We start from the raw sequence: 17,500 nt of genomic DNA, 5'->3' as shown, positions 1-17,500 counted from the left end.
ACCCTGGCCCCAAACCCTAGACTCTGGCGGCAAACCCTAGGCCCTTTGAAGGCTAAACCCTAGCGGCAAGCGCCAAACCCTAAACCCTAGCCGCAAACCCTAAACCCTCGGCGTGCTGCTGCTGCTCAGGACTTGCGCAGAGCTGCTGGAGAAGAATTTATTTTCTCTGGATCGTTTGCTGCTGCCGGCGCTGCTTGCTGCTAATTCTTCTGCAATTAAATTGACAAATAGATCTTTGCTGCCAGCAGCAGCAGCAGAAAGTTTGCTGCTGCTGCAGCAGCTCGAGGAGATCCAAAAACACAAGCAGCAGCACTTTGCTGCAGGACTCCGCAGACTCTGGGACACCGTTGTCGCTGAGGTGCTAGGGTTTAGGGTTTAGGGTTCAGGGTTTAGGGTTTAGGGTTCAGGGTTTAGGGTTCACGGTTTAGGCTTTCGGGTTTAGGGTTTAGGGTTTAGGGTTTAGGGTTTAGGGTTTAGGGTTTAGGGTTTAGGGTTTTGTTGAATTGGGGCTGGCGTTCTCGGTTTGCCCCGCTTCAAGGTGCTCTAGGGTTTAGGGTTTAGGGTTTAGGGTTTAGGGTTTAGGGTTTATTCTTAGGGTTTAGGGTTTAGGGTTTAGGGTTTAGGGTTTAGGGTTTAGGGTTTAGGGTTTAGGGCTTAGGGTGAGCTTACAAAGAGGGAACAAAGGACCTATCCTACACTTTAGGGTCTGGATCTCCTGGAGGTGTAGCCCTTCAGCTTTCAGTGCTTAGAGTTTAGGGTTTAGGTTTTAGGGTTTAGGGTTTAGGGTTTAGGGTTTAGGGTTTAGGTTTTGTTCGCAGATTCAAAAAGCTTGCTCAAATTCTCTCCAGGACTTTTTGCAGAAGAGCGGATTCGCGGGAGGCCAGCGAGGCGATGAGCTTGCAGTTCCAGGCAAACCCTAAACCCTAAACCCTAAACCCTAAACCCAACGCCGTAAAACTCCAACCGTAAACCCTGAACCCTAAACCCTAAACCCTAAACCCTAAACCCTGTAGGGGAAGTGCACATGATTGTTGGTCCCTTACATGCCGCTGTTGCCGTACGTAGTTGGAGCTGGGTTTTGCCCGGCTCCATTAGGGTTTAGGGTTTAGGGTTTAGGGTTTAGGGTTTGCGCGTTGCAGGGCTGCGCAGCGGCGAGCGGGGGTTTGGCGCGGGCGAGGGTTTAGGGTTTGGGGGTTTGCGGGCCCCCCGCAGCAGCGAGGGTTTGGTTTCCTTCACTGAAAAAGCCACCAAAAGAATGCATTGTCGAAAATTAATTCGATTTATAAAACTTTGCAATTTTATTTTCGAAGCTGGCCTCATGGACTTCGCCGTCGGAGCCACCAAAGCCCTCATTCGCGCCCTCGTCAGGGTTTAGGGTTTAGGGTTTAGGGTTTAGGGTTTAGGGTTTAGGGTTTAGGGTTTGGGGTTTGGGGGTTGGGGTTTGGGGTTTGGGGTTTGGGGTTTGGGGTTTGGGCGTGTAGTGGCCCAGGGGGCCAGGCCGCGCTGCCCGGGCCAAATTGGCGGGGAAGGCTGCGGGTTTAGGGTTTAGGGTTTAGGGTTTGGGGTTTAGGGTTTGGGGTTTAGGGTCTAGGGTTCAGGGTTTAGGGAGAGGCGGCGTGTTGGAGTGCAAGGGCTAGGGTTTAGGGTTTAGGGTTTGTTTTGTGTAGGAGTTATTTGAGGAGATGGCGAGAGAGGGGAAGCAGCAGCAGCAGCAGCAGCAGAAGCAGCAGCAGCAGCAGCAGCAGCAGCAGCGGCGGCTGCAGCCCGCTGCGCGAAAGCTGGGGGACGCCCGCGGGAGGCCCCCTGCTGCTGCAGCAGCAGCAGCAGCAACAGCAGCAGCAGCAGCAGCAGCAGCTTTGCTGCCTTCTGCTGAAAGTGCTCTCTTAATTGTCCATTTGGAAGTTTCGCGAAGTGGCACTTCTTTGTTTCCTCAAAAGTAAAAATTAATTTTAAATAATAAATAAATAAATAAACAAATAAATAAATAAATAAATAAATAAACAAATAATAAATAAATCAATAAATAAATAAATAAATAAATAAATAATAAATAATAAATAAATAAATTGTCAATTAGATAAAAGTTGTAAGTGGATGCCTTAAGAAGAATTAAGTGAATAAACAAAATTAAATAATTAATTCTGTTTATTTACTCACTTGTAAATTAATTAAATTAATTAATTAAATAATTAGCATAATTATTCAATTACATAATTAATTAATTAGCTAATTAATTAATTATGTTGCTTAGTTAATTAATTAATTAATTAATTAATTAACAACTTAATTAATTAATTAAGCAACATAATTAAGTAATTAGTTAATTAATTAATTAAGCAACATAATTAATTAATTAATTAATTAATTAATTAAATAATTAATTAATTAATTAATTAATTAATTAATTAATTAATTAATTAATCATGTTGTGTAATTGATTATTTTACTTAATTGAATTGTTAATTATTTGTTTATTTATTTATTAATGACTCATCTGTTATTAATCATTTATTCATTATTATGATTGTTTTTTATTTTTGACTATTTGTTCATCATTTTTGATTTAATAGTTAATTATTTGTAATTATTTATTTATCTTTTATTTATTTTTATTAATTTATAATTTATAATTTATAATTTATTTATTATTTATTTGTTGTAAATTTATTAGTACCTCTGATCTGTTAATTTATTGTTAATTAATTTGTTAATTTTTTTATTATTTATTTTTATTTTCTTTTTTGTTAATCACTTCTGTGATATTATTTATTTCCTACTATTAATTATCAATTGGCAATTAATTATCATTTATTTATTTATTATTTATTTTTTCCTTTATTTGTTTATTTTCACATGTATATAAATATATATGCATATATATATATGTATATATATATACACTTTTATGTTTGTATCTTTATATATGTACATATATTTATTTATTTACATATTTATTTATTTACTTGCTCAGTTACTTATCCGTAATTAATTAATTAATTAATTAATTTGTTTATTTATTAGTTATTTGTTATTCAGTATTTATCTATATATGTATATATTTACGCATTTATTCATTTATTATTTATTTGTTACTTATTTACTATTTATCATTTATTTATTTATTTATTTATTTATTTATTTATTATTTATTTATTTATTTATTTATTATTTATTTGTTGTTTCTTTATTTACTTATTTATTTATGATTCATATATTTATTTATTTATGTATCATTTATTTATTTGTTAGTTAATTAATTAATTAATTAATTAATTAATTAATTAATCAATTAATTAATTATTGATCAAGTAATTAATTAATTAATTAATTATTATTCATTTATTACTAATTAATTTATTTATTTGTTGTTTATTTATTAGAGCTGCCTTCATTTCATTTTTCAAAGAACTGCTCGAAGACACTTTTCGCATTTTGTCCTCCACGCCTTCTTTTTTGTCGGCGGAGGAAATGGGGCCTTTTATAAACCCTCTCGTGGGATTCGGTAAACCCTAAACCCTAAACCCTAAACCCTAAACCCTAAACCCTAAACTCTAAACCCTAAACCCTAGGCGCTACGCGGTAAGCCCTTCGCGAGTCTGCCGCGTGGCGTGGAGCCGCAGGAACCAGCTGAATCCGCAGCGCACAGGGTAGGGTTTGGGGTTTAGGGTTTAGGGTTTAGGGTTTAGGGTTTAGGGTTTGCAGATTCGATAGAAGAAGAAAGTGGAACCCGCTCCTTTTCTTTATTTTTAAATAGCGATGAATCGCAACTGCCGCAATTAGCTGCACAAACACTCCAATTGGTGGATCAGCTTTTCAACAGAGTTGCTGCTGCTGCGGAGGGCTTCACAGTGAGACAAACCCTAAACCCTAAACCCTAAACCCTAAACCCTAGCTCGGCTGGCGGAGGGAGAAAGGGCGCCTCTGAGGGCTTTTCTCGAAGTCCTAAAACCCTAACCCTAAACCCTAGTGGCTACTTCAGTATAGAACAAATGCGGAGGTATTTAGAGGCTGAGGCAGCTCTGTGGCACAAAAAATTAGGGTTTAGGGTTTAGGGTTTAGGCTTCAGGGTTTAGGGTTTCGAGTCTGCTTTACGCGCAGAAATATGTGGAGGTTTACAACAACACCGAGGGCCTCACAAATGCCAGTTTAGAGAAAATGGAAGTTTCTGATTTCGAGTATCCCCGAACCCTAAACCCTAAACCCTAAACCCTAAACCCTAAACCCTTATTCGCCTCTGCCAGAATCAAAGCCTCAGCCATGGGCTGCAGCCGCCGAGCCCCCGTTTCGTTTGCTGCCCCCAGCGCTCTGTGCCTCGGGCTCAGGGCTTACGGTTTAGGGTTTAGGGTTTAGGGTTTAGGGTTTAGGGTTTAGGGTTTAGGGTTTGCGGGCAGCCGGCTGCTGACCGCGTGGCAGCGAGACTCCGAAACCCTCGCTGCAGCAGCTCCTCAACTTCACGAGGGTTTATTTTGTTTGGACATTTCGAAATTGCAAAAGGCCCTTTTGCCTTCTCTGAAAAGGGCCACTGGGGCCGTTCAAGCCTACCTCCCGCAGGCAAAAACCCTAAACCCTAAACCCTAAACCCTAAACCCTAAACCCTAATCGTAGACCCTAGACCCTGCACCCTAAACCCTGAAGTGTGGCGGGCTGTTCAGACATCTAGTTGAGCGCTCTCAACAGGGCGGTGGTGCAGAGGGCAGTTTGCCCACAGGAGAAAACCGCGATTTAGGGTTTAGGGTTTAGGGTTTAGGGTTTGGAGTTTGCGGCTCAGCTGGCAAACGCGAAAATGACAAAGCTGCTTCAAGAGATTGCCACAGCAAACGCGAAGCTCTCTGTGGTCCCCGAGGATATCAATGCTGTTGGTCCCAGGGCTTGGGGTTTAGGGTTTAGGGTTTAGGGTTTAGGGTTTGGGGCCTAGGGTTTAGGGTTTAGGGTTTAGGGTTTGTTCGCAAGCGGGCGCCACCGTTGTCGACTGGCGCCGCTGTGGACGCGTGGGCGGGGGGCAGGTTGGTGGCTTGGGAAAGACTCGCCGTTGGCGCTTAAACCCTAAACCCTAATTTAGGGTTTGCGGTGCCGCAGTACGTGGACTTCAACTGCTACTTGAACGAAGTCAAAAAGAATGTTCTTCCCGGAGTCGAAGCAGAAGCTTTGAAAGTTTCGGATATTTTCGATGTTTTAAAAAGAGCTTCAGTTCGACTTGACGCGGGAACAAAAGCCCAACTCGCTGAACTCCTGCAGGGTTTGGCGGCCCTCAGGTAAACCCTAAACCCTAAACCCTAAACCCTAAACCCTAAACCCTAAGCCATGAACCTGGGTGTTGAGCGTTGAGCGCTTCGCGGGGAGGTGCCTGGCGCGCTGGGGGTGTCAGTGCAGGCCGAGCTCTGGCTGCTAAACCCTAAACCCTAAACCCTAAACCCTAAACACTAAACCCTAAACCCTAAACACTAAACCCTAAACCCTAAATCCTTGTTTTGGGGACGCAGGACTCAAGTGCAGTTCGCGGCTTACTCTGTTGAAGGCAGCACGAAGAGGTTCCAGGAGGAGCTCAAGGCGGCGCTGCCTTCCGTAAACCACAAATTAGGGTTTTTGAGGGAGCAAACCCTAAACCCTAATTTGTACAAAGCAGACGCCAATATGGAACAGCTCAAAGAAACCCTCGCAGTCATTCGCAAGCAGCTCGAAGAGCTCACAGAAGAAGTCAACCGATGCAGAAGGCCCGAAACCCTAAACCCTAAACCCTAAACCCTAAACCCTAAACCCTAAACCCTAGGCTGCTGCAGCCCGGCAGCTCCGGCCAGAAACCCTAGACGCTGGCTACCCCTTTGCCTAAACCCTAAAGAACAGTAAACTGCATGCAGCTGCTCTACAGCGCGTAGAACCCATGGCCTAAGGCTTAGGGTTTAGGGCTTAGGGTTTAGGGTTTAGGGTTTAGGGTTTAGGGTTTGCGCAGGTGCGAGGAAGTGCTGCACGTGGACGCGGCCCCTTTCGAGGGTTTTGAAGAAACCCTCGAACTCTGCGAAAGTTTGGAAAGTTGTTTTAAAATAAAAGAAGAATATTTGGAATTCAAAAAAGAAGCTGGAGAACAACTTTTCTGGAAATGCCAAGTCCCCCAGCTCCAAAACACTGTGCAGGCCAGCAAACCCTAAACCCTAAACCCTAAACCCTAAACCCTTAACCCTAAACCCTAAGCCCTTAACCCTTAACCCTTAACGCTTAACCCTAAACCGTGACTTTTGAACCCTAAACCCTAAACCCTAAACCCTGAACCCCAATCCCTCAGCCGTAGACCCTAAACCCTAGACTGAGATCTTTAACCATAAACCCTGATCTGTAAACCCTAAACCCTAAACCACAAACCCTAGAGATCCAGCTTTGCAGAGGAAAGAGAGAACCTCCTTGTTGCCGTTCTTCGCCGTGAGCGTGTGGTCAGGTGGCCTTGGGCTGAGGGTTTGGGGTTTAGGGTTTAGGGTTTAGGGTTTAGGGTTTAGGGTTTAGGGTTTAGGGTTTGGGGTTTGCGGGGTTGTGTTTCAGGGTTTTCTGAAGCGTTTGCAGCGGCTGGCTCCGTGTCTAGGGTCTCAGGAGGTTTACCAAACCCTAATTTCTTCTTTAAATGGTTTTAGAGACTCTTTGGGGGTTTGCAAATCTTTGAAAAACCCTTCTTTGAAAGAAAGACATTGGGGTTTGCTGCAGCAGCTCGTGGGCCCCACTCTAAACCTCCGAGACCCTCAGCTAACCCTCGCCGAAGTCACCCAAGTCAAGGAGCTCACCCAAAACCCCGACATCCTCGTAAACCCTAAACCCTAAACCCTAAACCCTAAACCCTAGCTGCGGCTGCTGGAGGCAGCTGCGCAGCGCGTAGCGGCAAACCGCCAACACGGCAAAACGCCGTTTACTGACAGATTAGGGTTTAGGGTAGGGACTAGGGTTTAGGGGCCAGGGCCTAGGGTTTAGGGTTTAGGGTTTAGGGTCTAGGGGCCAGGGTTCAGGGTTTAGGGTTTAGGGTTTAGGGTTTAGGGGTGAGGGTTCAGGGTTTGGGCCTGAGGCTTAGAGCTGAGGGCTTGCACAGCCGGTCTGGGCGCTTCAGGGGGCTGGCGCCGGGCTTAGGGTTTAGGGTTTAGGGTTTAGGGTTTAGGGTTTGGGTGCAGACTCTGTCTTCGGACGCGACTGCGGAGGAAACCCTCGAGGGTTTGCTGCAGTCGCTGCAGCAAACCTGGGGGTCTTTGCTGCTGCCTCTTGTCAGCAGAAATGTCAATAAAGATAATCTTTTTATTTTGGGACCTCTTGAAGAGGTTTACGCAACCCTAGAAGACTCCCTCGTCAGCGTCAACACCATTGCAGGCGAGATACTCCCTTCTAGGGTTTAGGGTTTAGGGTTTAGGGTTTAGGGTTTAGGGTTTGCGGTTTAGGGTTCAGGGTTTAGGGTTTAGCATTTGGGGTTTAGGGTTTGGGGTTTAGGGACTGGGGTTTACGGGCTGGAATTTGGGGTTTAGGGGATAGGGTTTAGGGTTCAGGGTTTGTGGTTTAGGGGTTGGGTTTAGGGTTTAGGGTTTAGGGTTTGGCAAAATGCAGGGACCTCTTGCAGTGCTGCTGCCGCCTAAACCCAAACCCTAATTCTAAACCCTAAACCCTAAACCCTAAACCCTAAACCCTGAAGCTTCGCCATGTTTTTTACAGCGATGAGCTGGTCTTCGTTTTTTTGCGGGTCGCCCTCCCGTGGCCTTGCGCCGCAGGCGCACCGCAAACCCTAAACCCTAAACCCTAAACCCTACACCCTAAACCCTAAACCCTAAACCCTAAACCCTAAACACTAAACCCTAAACCCTAAACCCTAAAGCGTGTTTTGGCGGTTCAGGGTCTCGTTTTGGGGCGTTTATTCGGGAAGAAGTGGAGGGTTTGCAGGTGGCGTTGAAGACGGTGCAGGAAACCCTAGAAGAGTGGTTGCTGCTGCAGCACAGCTGTTTGTCCTTAAGTGCTGTTTTTGCTGCTCCAGAAACCCGCAAACAGCTGCCCCCAGAAGCAGCAAAGTTTGCTGCTGCTGCTGCAGCATGGAAAACCCTCTGCAGCGAACTTGCTGCCAACAACTGCTGCCTCCCTGCATGCACGAAGGAGGGCCGCCTCCAAACCCTCAAAACCCTCAACCAAACCCTCGACGAGGTCAAACGCGGCCTCGAAGACTACCTCCAGGCAAACCCTAAACCCTAAACCCTAAACCCTAAACCCTAAACCCTGAACCCTCGGCTTCAGGCGCGCCGCCCCCCGCGACGCGCTGAGCCGTCAACCTGGCGCGACAAACCCTAAACCCTAAACCCTTGACCGTTCAGGGTCTCGTTTTGGGGCGTTTATTCGGGAAGAAGTGGAGGGTTTGCAGGTGGCGTTGAAGACGGTGCAGGAAACCCTAGAAGAGTGGTTGCTGCTGCAGCACAGCTGTTTGTCCTTAAGTGCTGTTTTTGCTGCTCCAGAAACCCGCAAACAGCTGCCCCCAGAAGCAGCAAAGTTTGCTGCTGCTGCTGCAGCATGGAAAACCCTCTGCAGCGAACTTGCTGCCAACAACTGCTGCCTCCCTGCATGCACGAAGGAGGGCCGCCTCCAAACCCTCAAAACCCTCAACCAAACCCTCGACGAGGTCAAACGCGGCCTCGAAGACTACCTCCAGGCAAACCCTAAACCCTAAACCCTAAACCCTAAACCCTAAACCCTGAACCCTCGGCTTCAGGCGCGCCGCCCCCCGCGACGCGCTGAGCCGTCAACCTGGCGCGACAAACCCTAAACCCTAAACCCTTGACCCTCAGCCGCGAAGCCCAAACGCCGGCCTCTAGGCCCTGAATCCTCGCCCCTAAACCCTAAACCCTAAAAAAGGGTTTTGGGGTTGCTGCTCCCTCAGCAGCTCGTTCGAGCGAAGCCAGGCGCGGAAGAGTGCGCAGCCGCGCGTGCCGCTCCGCGCCGAAGGGCCCAGGGCGTGGGGCCCGGGTCTAGGGTTTAGGGTTTAGGGTTTAGGGTTTAGGGTTTAGGGTTTAGGGTTTAGGGTTTGCGCAGAGCAAGCGGGAGGCGTTTCCGAGACTCTACTTTCTCTCCAATCGAGAACTCCTCGAACTCACCAGCAGCAGCCGCCAATTTGCTGCTGTCGAAACAATTGTGCAAAAGTGTTTTGGAGGCCTTCGGGGACTTTGGCAAGAAGGCGATCTGCGAAACCCCGACGTCGCCGGTGCCCAAACCCTAAACCCTAAACCCTAAACCCTAAACCCTAAACCCTGGAGCCTCGGCCCGGGGATGCCCCGCCGGGCATTCGGAACCAGCAGCGCTCCACGCGCCGCAGATGCAGACCCCCAGCCCAAACCCCAAACCCTAAACCTAAACCCTAAACCCTAACCCTAAACCCTAAACCCTAATTTGGGGTTTGCGGCAGGAATGGTGTCTGGCGAGGGGGAGCGGGTGGCGTTTCACAAGGCCTTCAAGCTGCGAGGCCCTGTGGAGAAGTGGTTGCAAGATTTAGAAATGACAATGAAGAAAACCCTTTTTAAAATAATTAAAAGCAAACGCACTGAGGTGTACAGACACCTCGACAAAGACTGGATCTTCCAAACCCCCGCCCAGGTGTCTTCCTGCCTCCACCAAGTCTTCTGGACCCTCGAGGTCGAAGAAGCTCTCCAAAGTAAACCCTAAACCCTAAACCCTAAACCCTAAACACTAAACCCTAAACCCTAAACCCTAAACCCTAAACCCTAAACCCTAAACCCTAAACCCTAAGCCGTTGGCGTTCCTGGTCGCGGAGCAGGAGAAAGCGGCATCCGCTGCTGGCGTGTGGCAGCCTGGGGGCTAGGGTTTAGGGTTTGGGTTGAGTCGCGGGGGCCGGGGTTTAGGGTTTAGGGTTTAGGGTTTAGGGTTTGGCGCAGGCGGCGGGGGCCAGCTGGAGCTGGTGGTTTCGCAGCAGCAGCAGCAGCTGCAGCAGCTCACTGAACTCATTCGCCTTCCTTTGTCTTCTTTGGAAAGATTAATTGTTTCGGGTTTGGCAATTCAAGTGCTGCACAACAGAGACGCAGCAGCAGCCCTTCTCCACCTCAACGCAGAAGACCCCGACGCGTCCGCGAGGGTTTAGGGTTTAGGGTTTAGGGTTTAGGGTTTAGGGTTTAGGGTTTAGGGTTTGAAGTTTGGGGTTTGCGGCGGCCGCGGCGCCCGCCGCCAGCGCCACTCGCCCTGGGGTCGGACTTTGCGGGCGAGGGTTTAGGGTTTCCGCGAGACGAGCCAGCGAAGCAGCTGCAACTCAGCTTCTAGGGTTTAGGGTTTAGGGTTTAGGGTTTAGGGTTTAGGGTTTGGAGGTTCCTGTGGACCTCGCGGCTTCGTCCGAGACGGGAGCTTTGGAGGCCCAGCAGCAGCGCTCGCTGCCGGGCCCCTCGGCGTCGCGCCTAGGGCTTAGGGTTTAGGGCTTAGGGTTTAGGGTTTAGGGTTTAGGGTTTAGGGTTTAGGGTTTGCGTTTAGGTTTGACTGGCAGAAGCAGCTGCGGCACTACTGGGACCCCGACAAAGAGCTGCTGCTGCTGCAGCAGCTTTCTGCTGCCTTCGATTATGGCTATGAATATTTGGGGGCCCCACAGCGGCTAGTAATAACCCCTTTGACTGATAGATGCTGGCTCACCATCACCAGTAAACCCTAAACCCTAAACCCTAAACCCTAAACCCTAAACCCTAAACCCTAAACCCTGGGCCGTAGGCGCTAAGCCGTGAATTCAGACTCTCGAGGGGTTGCGCAGTTCGAGTGTTGAGGTTCAGTAGTGATATGCAGGCGTTCTGACACGAAACCCTAAACCCTAGACACGGCAAACCCTAAACCCTAGGAATCCCAAACCCTAGAGATGCAAAGCCATAGAGACCCTAAACCCTAGCGGCTGTAAACCCTAAACCCTCGCTACTAGTGATGGTGCGCATCGGTAAGTGCGTTGGGACGGAACCCGAAGGCCAAAGGCCTCCGCCCAGAGCCTAAACCCTAAACCCTTTTTTAGGGTTTGTGCGCGCAGCGGCCCTGAAGGAGCTGTGCCTCAACAGCAGCGTGGCGGGGCCCGCGGGTTCTGGAAAAACAGAAACTGTAAAAGAACTTTCGAAAGTTTTGGGATTATTTTGTGTGACTTTGAATTGTTCGGATTCGGTGGACTTGTACGTTTTGGACAAGGTTTTCGCCGGTGCGCCAAACCCTAAACCCTAAACCCTAAACCCTAAACCCTAAACCCTTGGCCGCGCGCGCAGCGGCCTCTGCGCCAGACGCGCTGCAGCCTCGGGGCAGCGCCCGTGGCTGCTGCCGCCGCAGGGTTTAGGTGCGGAGCCCGGGCCTGGGGCCTAGGGTTTGGGGTTTAGGGTTTAGGGTTTAGGGTTTAGGGTTTAGGGTTTAGGGTTTGCGCAGGCGCGCTCGCCAGCGGGGCGTGGGCCTGCCTCGACGAATTCAACAGACTCGACTTGGAGGTTTTGTCAGTCGTTGCGCAGCAGCTGCTGCGCATGCACCACTTGCTGGCGCAGCAGCCCAAAACCCCTCCCCAGGCAAACCCTAAACCCTAAACCCTAAACCCTAAACCCTAAACCCTAAACCCTAAACCCTAAACCCTACGCGCCCGACACCCCGACTGCTGCTCCCGGCGACGCGGCTGCTTGCACGCAACTGGGAGCTGCTCCCAGGGTTTGCCCCGAGCCCTAAACCATAAACCCTAAACCCTAAACCCTAAACCCTAAACCCTAGGCCTGGAGCATCAGCTCTGCGCCTTCATCCCCTGGCCCTCAGCCCTCCTAAACCCTAAACCCCTTGTCGCGTACAGTTTAGCCTGAAACCCTCTACAAGCAACACGCAAAACCCAAACCCTAAACCCTAAACCCCAAACCCTAAACCCCAAACCCTAAACCCTAAACCCCAAACCCGAAACCCCAAACCCTAAACGCTAAACCCTAAACCCTAAACCCTAAACCCTAAACCGCGTTTCGCGCGCTGCAGGACTCGGCGGGTTTCGGGCTGGGGCTGCGGAGGAGCAGCGCAGTGTTTGCAATCCTAAACCCTAATTATTTAGGAAGAACTCAACTTCCTTCAAACCTCTCGAGTTTGTTCCGCCCCGTTGCAATGGTGTTTCCGGATTCTCTGGCCATTTACGAAATCACCATTTTCGCGCAAGGGTTTGCAAACCCTAAACCCTTGGCCTCCAAGTTCGTCCGGTTCTTCGACCTCTGCAAGCAGCAGGCAAGCCCAAACCCTAAACCCTAAACCCTAAACCCTAAACCCTAGCCCGCTCGAGAAGGCCCCACTGCGCCTGCACAGACGGAGCCGCTTGCTCGCCCGCGCCACGCCGCGCGGGGCTTACGGTTTGGGGTTTAGGGTCTAGGGTCTAGGGTTTAGGGTTTAGGGTTTAGGACTTAGGGTTTAGGGTTTAGGGTTTAGGGTTTAGGGTTTGTGGCCCCAGCTGTCGCCCCAAATTCACTACGACTTCGGCTTACGAGCAGCAAAAGCTGCTCTCGAGAGGGCGGGGGAGTTGAGGAGAAAAGACCCCAGCAGGGCGGAAGAGGCAATCCTAGCGCAGGCCATTCGGTTAGGGTTTAGGGTTTAGGGTTTAGGGTTTAGGGTTTAGGGTTTAGGGTTTAGGGTCTAGGGTTTGCGCGCAGCCTGGTGCCGAGCGAAGAAGGCATCAGGGCCAGCGTGAGTCTGCAGCAGCTTCTTGAAAATCGGCGAGGAGTTATAATTTTGGGGCCTCCGGGCAGCGGCAAGAGTGGTTTGATATCCACTGCTGCTGCTGCTGCTGCTGCTGCTGCTGCTGCTGCTGCTGCTGCTGCTGCTGCTGCTGGGAAGCACAGCAGCCCCGAGGCTTCTCCTGTCTCCACGGAAAGCGAAGCAAAAGGAGAAGAAGAAGGAGAAAGTGACTCGCAGCAAACTGACTCCGAAGAAGAAGAAGCAAGCGGCAGCAGCCCCAAGCAGCAGCAGCAGCAGCAGCAGCAGCAGCAGCAGCAGCAGCAGCAGCAGCAGCAGCAGCAGGAGGGCAGCAGCAACGGCTTCAGAGAAGACCCCGAGGAGGCGGAGGAGGAAGCTGCTGGATACGACGATCCCAGAGACCCCACAGGGGTTTCTTTCTTCAGGGGGGCCCCCCTGGGGGCCCCCCTTGGGGGCCCCCTGGCTCTGCAGTGCCGCACCGTAAACCCTAAATCGTTGGATAGCTGGGAGCTGCTGGGGAAGCTAAACGAAACCACAAAAGAGTGGTCTGACGGGGTTTGCAGCAGCATAATTCGCAGCTTCATAGACGCGGAAGCAACTGCTGAAGCAGCAGCAGCAGCAGCAGCAGCAGCAGCGCCTGCAGCAGCAGCAGCAGCAGCAGCAGCAGCAGCAGCACCAAGCAACCAGTGGATCATCTTCGACGGGCCCATAGACAGCCTTTGGGTCGAAAGCCTCAACACCGTTCTAGACGACAACCAAATGCTCTGCCTTCCCAACGGTGAGGGTTTAGGGTTTAGGGTTTAGGGTTTAGGGTTTAGGGTTTAGGGTTTGCGGGGTTGTGGAGAGAGCGATCCTGCTGCTCCACCCCGTCCGCTTCGCACCCGCCTTCCAGCTGGCGGCGCAGTGCTGAGGCCGCGCGGCGCAGACCCAGGGTTTAGGGTTTAGGGTTTAGGGTTTAGGGTTTAGGGTTTAGGGTTTAGGGTTTGCGGGCAGGGGAGCGCATGCGGCTGACGCCCTCCATTCGGCTGCTGTTTGAAGTCTCCGATTTAGCTGCTGCTTCTCCAGCGACTGTCAGCCGCTGCGGAATTCTTTTTGTCTCCAAACAAGTGCTGCGCTGGAGACAAGTCCTCGACTCCTGGCTCGCCAGGTCTGCTGCTGCTGCTGCTGCTGCTGCTGCTGCTGCTGCTGCTGCTGCTGCTGCTGCTGCTGCTGCTGCAAGTGCTAGTGCTGCTAATGCAGCTGGTCTGCTTTTGCTGCTACTGCTGCTGCTGCTGATGCTAGTGCTGCTAGTGCAGCTGGTCTGCTTTTGCTGCTGCTGCTGCTGCTGCTAATGCTAGTGCTGCTAGTGCAGCTGGTCTGCTTTTGCTGCTGCTGCTGCTGCTGCTGCTAATTCTAGTGCTGCTAGTGCAGCTGGTCTGCTTTTGCTGCTGCTGCTGCTGCTAATGCTAGTGCTGCTAGTGCAGCTGGTCTGCTTTTGCTGCTGCTGCTGCTGCTGCTGCTAATGCTAGTGCTGCTAATGCAGCTGGTCTGCTTTTGCTGCTGCTGCTGCTGCTGCTGCTAATGCTAGTGCTGCTAATGCAGCTAGTCTGCTTTTGATGCTGATGCTGCTAATGCTGCTGCTAATGCTGCTAGTGTTGGTTTCAATGCTGCTATGCCTGCTGCTGCTGCTATTCTGCTGGTAATGCTGCTGCTAATGCTGCTGCTAATGCTGCTGCTACTGCTGCTGCTGCTGTTGCTGATGCTGCTACTGCTGCTGCTGCTGTTGCTGATGCTGCTACTGCTGCTGCTGCTGCTGCTGCTGGTGCTTGTCTGCTTCAATGCGCGTTTCTGATTCATTGGCCGTACTTCCCTGGCTCGAATTCCTAACCCCTAGCCCGTAGACCTCAAACCCTAAACCCTAAACCCCAAACCCTAAACCCTAAACCCTAGGGTCTTCTGTCAGGATCGGGGAGTTTGTGAGCGAGGAGTTTACGTCGACTTTGCGGGACCTCTTTGAGTTGTCGATTCCCCCTTGCGAAGTTTTCCTGGAGAGCGAAGGCCTCAGCAGCAGCAGCAGCAGCAGCAGCAGCAGCAGCAGCAGCAGCAGCAGCAGCAAACTGACTGCAGAAATGGTGGTTTCCTCCATTTGCCGCCTCCTCGTTGCACTTCTGGGCCTTCCCTTAAACCCCCCGCCTCCGAATTTGCGCCACACCGACAACAAGGACTCCGGAGACCCCAGAAGTAAACCCCAAACCCTAAACCCTAAACCCTAAACCCTAAACCCTAAACCCTAAATCGTGAAGCCTGGAGGGCAGACTCCAGTTCAGCGCCTGCAGGGAGACACCGTAATCTCTGCTACACCGTGAACCCTAAACCCCAAACCCTAAACCCTAAACCCTAAACCCTAAACCCTAAACCCTAAACCCTGGAGTGCACAATACTGAAAACTGTCGAATCCGTGCTTAAGCAGACTGCGGGCAATAACCCCGGGGATTTAAAAGCGGGGGCAGTGGGGCGGCTGCTGCAGAGCCGTAGGGTTTAGGGTTTAGGGTTTAGGGTTTAGGGTTTAGGGTTTGGTTGCGCGCAGGCCGTCGTTTGTCGCAGCGCGCGAGCAGCGTGGAGGCTGGCGCGTTGCGGTGTCTGTACAGCTCGGGGGAGTTGGAGTTTTTGGCAATTCCCTGTTTTGTGTTTTCTTTCATTTGGAGTGTCGGAGGGTTTAGTTCTTCTTTAGATCAAAAGTCCTTTTCGAGGTTTTGCGAAGACCTTTTTGAGGGTTTGGCGGCTCTCCCCAAGGGCTCAGAAGCAATAGACTTGGCCCTCAACATCGACTTGCAGTCTGCTGCTGCTGCTGCTGCTGCTGCTGCTGCTGCTGCGCGCCGCAGCAGCGCCGCCGCGTTCGGCCCCGACGCAGCAGCAGCCGCCGACGCCGCAGCAGCAGCAGACGGCCCAGCAGCAGCAGCAGCAGCAGCAGCAGCAGCAGCAGCAGCAAAGACGGAAACGAGGATTAGTTTGACTTCTCCTGAAGCCATGGAGAAGGCGAGGAGACACAGAGCCTACTTCGTCCCCTGGGAGAAGACGATCCCAGACGATCCCATAAACCCCACAAACCCCACAAACCCCACAAACCCCACACTCGATCCCATCGATCCCATCGATCCCATCGATCCCATCGATCCCACGATCCCACTTTCTCGCCTCCTCGTCCCCACAAAAGAAACCAAAAGAACCCTCGCCATCCTCAAGATCCTCACCAAAGCCAAAGTCCCCGTGCTCCTCACAGGTCTCCCCAAACCCTAAACCCTAAACCCTAAACCCTAAACCCTTTGCTTGCGGCGCTAGGTCCGGCTCACAAGCAAACGGGCCCTGCAGCAGCCCCTCAGAAGTGAGGGCAAAGGCGCTTGCGGTGCAGGGTTTAGGGTTTAGAGTCTAGGGTTTAGGGTTTAGAGTCTAGGGTTTAGGGTTTAGAGTCTAGGGTTTAGGCTTTACAATCTATGGCGTAGGGTTTAGGCTTTAGCGTTTGGAGATTTCACGTTGGGTTCTCGCCGAATTTCGGGTCGAGGGTTCAGGGTTTAGGGTTTAGGGTTTAGGGTTTAGGGTTTAGGGTTTAGGGTTTGCGTTTTAGGCCCGAGCGGCTCGGGAAAGACAACTTTGATACGAGAGCTGCTGCAGCAAAAGGAAAAAAAAGATTCTCTTTTTGTGGTTTCTCAAACCCTTTCTTCTTTCTCCAAACCCTTGTCTCTCCAAACCCTCCTGGAAAGCAAACTCGAGGCCAAGCGCAAGGCTCTCGTAAACCCTAAACTCTAAGCCCTTCACTCTAAACCCTAAACCCTAAACCCTAAACCCTAAACCCTAAACCCTAAATCCTAAACCTCAAACCCTAAACCCTAAGCTCTGAGCAGTCAATGGCAACGCACGGGTAAGAGGATAAAGAGAGGCGGCAGAACCAGCGACACATAGCCGCTGCTCTTCCGCGTCTCAAGGGTTTAGGGTTTAGGGTTTAAGGATTAGGGTTTAGGGTTTAGGGTTTGGGACTCGAGGTATAGTAATTTGAAGGGTCAATACTGCAACGCTCTCCACCGCGCGCAGAACCCCTGAAAAATGAAACACAACAAAAATCGATAAGCGTTTAGGGTTCCGGGATTAGGGTTTAGGGTTTAGGGTTTAGGGTTTAGGGTTTAGGGTTTGCTGCAGCTAGGGCCTCCCGGGACTCAAGACTGCATTGTTTGGATTGACGACGCAAACCTCCCTCTTCCAGACCCTTTTGGTTCTCAGCCAACTGCCGAGCTTCTCAGGCAAATTCAAGAGTTCAATGTACCTAAACCCTAAACCCTAAACCCTAAACCCTAAACCCTAAACTCTAAAACCTACTTCGTGGCGCGCCCTGACTGCGCCTTTCCGAGCTGAGAGGCCTGTGATCATTCTTTGCTTTTTATGGCTTCATGCTGTCACGGCATTCGGTTTCTGCTTAGGGTTTAGGGTTTAGGGTTTAGGGTTTAGGGTTTAGGGTTTAGGATTTCTACGACCGCAAGCGCATGCACTGGAAAGGTTTGGAAAGGGTTTTGCTGCTGCAGCGGGGCCTAGGGTTTAGGGTTTAGGGTTTAGGGTTTGTGGTGTTTTAGGGTTTCTACGACCGCAAGCGCATGCATTGGAAGGGTTTGGAGAGGGTTTTGCTGCTGCTCTCAGCAGCAGCAGCAGCAGCAAGAGACCCTTTGTCTCCTCGACTGTCTAGACACTTCTTTTCCATCTTCGTAAATGAACCTGATGAGTTTTCTTCTCAAAAACTTTTCTTGACCCTCCTGGACGCCCACTTCGCCCACTCCGTAAACCCTAAACCCTAAACCCTAAACCCTAAACC

At 50.5% G+C, this 17,500-nt stretch overlaps 4 protein-coding genes across 4 annotated transcripts in view; 3 read left to right on the top strand and 1 right to left on the bottom strand.

The window, feature by feature from the left end:
- ENH_00049470 (hypothetical protein) overlaps positions 1 to 1,092 on the bottom strand; it is a gene marked incomplete at both ends in the record, with an annotated part of 3,370 nt that extends 2,278 nt beyond the window's left edge. Inside the window, one exon of the mRNA XM_013581243.1 lies at positions 1,044 to 1,092. Coding sequence (XP_013436697.1) covers positions 1,044 to 1,092 — 49 coding nt within the window. The remainder of the gene's footprint in view (positions 1 to 1,043) is intronic.
- Positions 1,093 to 1,318: 226 nt separating this feature from the next.
- On the top strand, positions 1,319 to 1,940 carry ENH_00049460 (hypothetical protein; the record flags this gene model as incomplete). Its single annotated transcript, XM_013581242.1, has 2 exons — positions 1,319 to 1,369; positions 1,668 to 1,940. The coding sequence occupies 2 exons, from the start codon at positions 1,319 to 1,321 to the stop codon at positions 1,938 to 1,940; spliced, it is 324 nt and encodes a 107-aa protein (XP_013436696.1).
- A 2,843-nt stretch (positions 1,941 to 4,783) lies between these two features.
- ENH_00049450 (Dynein heavy chain 10, axonemal, related) lies at positions 4,784 to 7,361 on the top strand (the record flags this gene model as incomplete). The annotated part of the gene is made up of 5 exons (XM_013581241.1): positions 4,784 to 4,888; positions 5,077 to 5,252; positions 5,481 to 5,694; positions 6,529 to 6,783; positions 7,143 to 7,361. 5 exons carry the CDS (start codon positions 4,784 to 4,786, stop codon positions 7,359 to 7,361), a joined length of 969 nt encoding a protein of 322 aa, XP_013436695.1.
- Positions 7,362 to 9,402: 2,041 nt separating this feature from the next.
- Positions 9,403 to 10,645, top strand: ENH_00049440 (hypothetical protein, conserved; the record flags this gene model as incomplete). Its single annotated transcript, XM_013581240.1, has 3 exons — positions 9,403 to 9,646; positions 9,888 to 10,074; positions 10,471 to 10,645. The coding sequence occupies 3 exons, from the start codon at positions 9,403 to 9,405 to the stop codon at positions 10,643 to 10,645; spliced, it is 606 nt and encodes a 201-aa protein (XP_013436694.1).
- Positions 10,646 to 17,500: the final 6,855 nt, after the last annotated feature.

The sequence above is a fragment of the Eimeria necatrix genome, genomic scaffold (assembly GCF_000499385.1).
Source record: "Eimeria necatrix Houghton genomic scaffold, Enh_scaff388, whole genome shotgun sequence".
Taxonomy (NCBI): domain Eukaryota; phylum Apicomplexa; class Conoidasida; order Eucoccidiorida; family Eimeriidae; genus Eimeria; species Eimeria necatrix.
The sequence above is the reverse complement of the archived record's forward strand: the minus strand, read 5'-3'. Positions and strand labels throughout refer to the sequence as shown.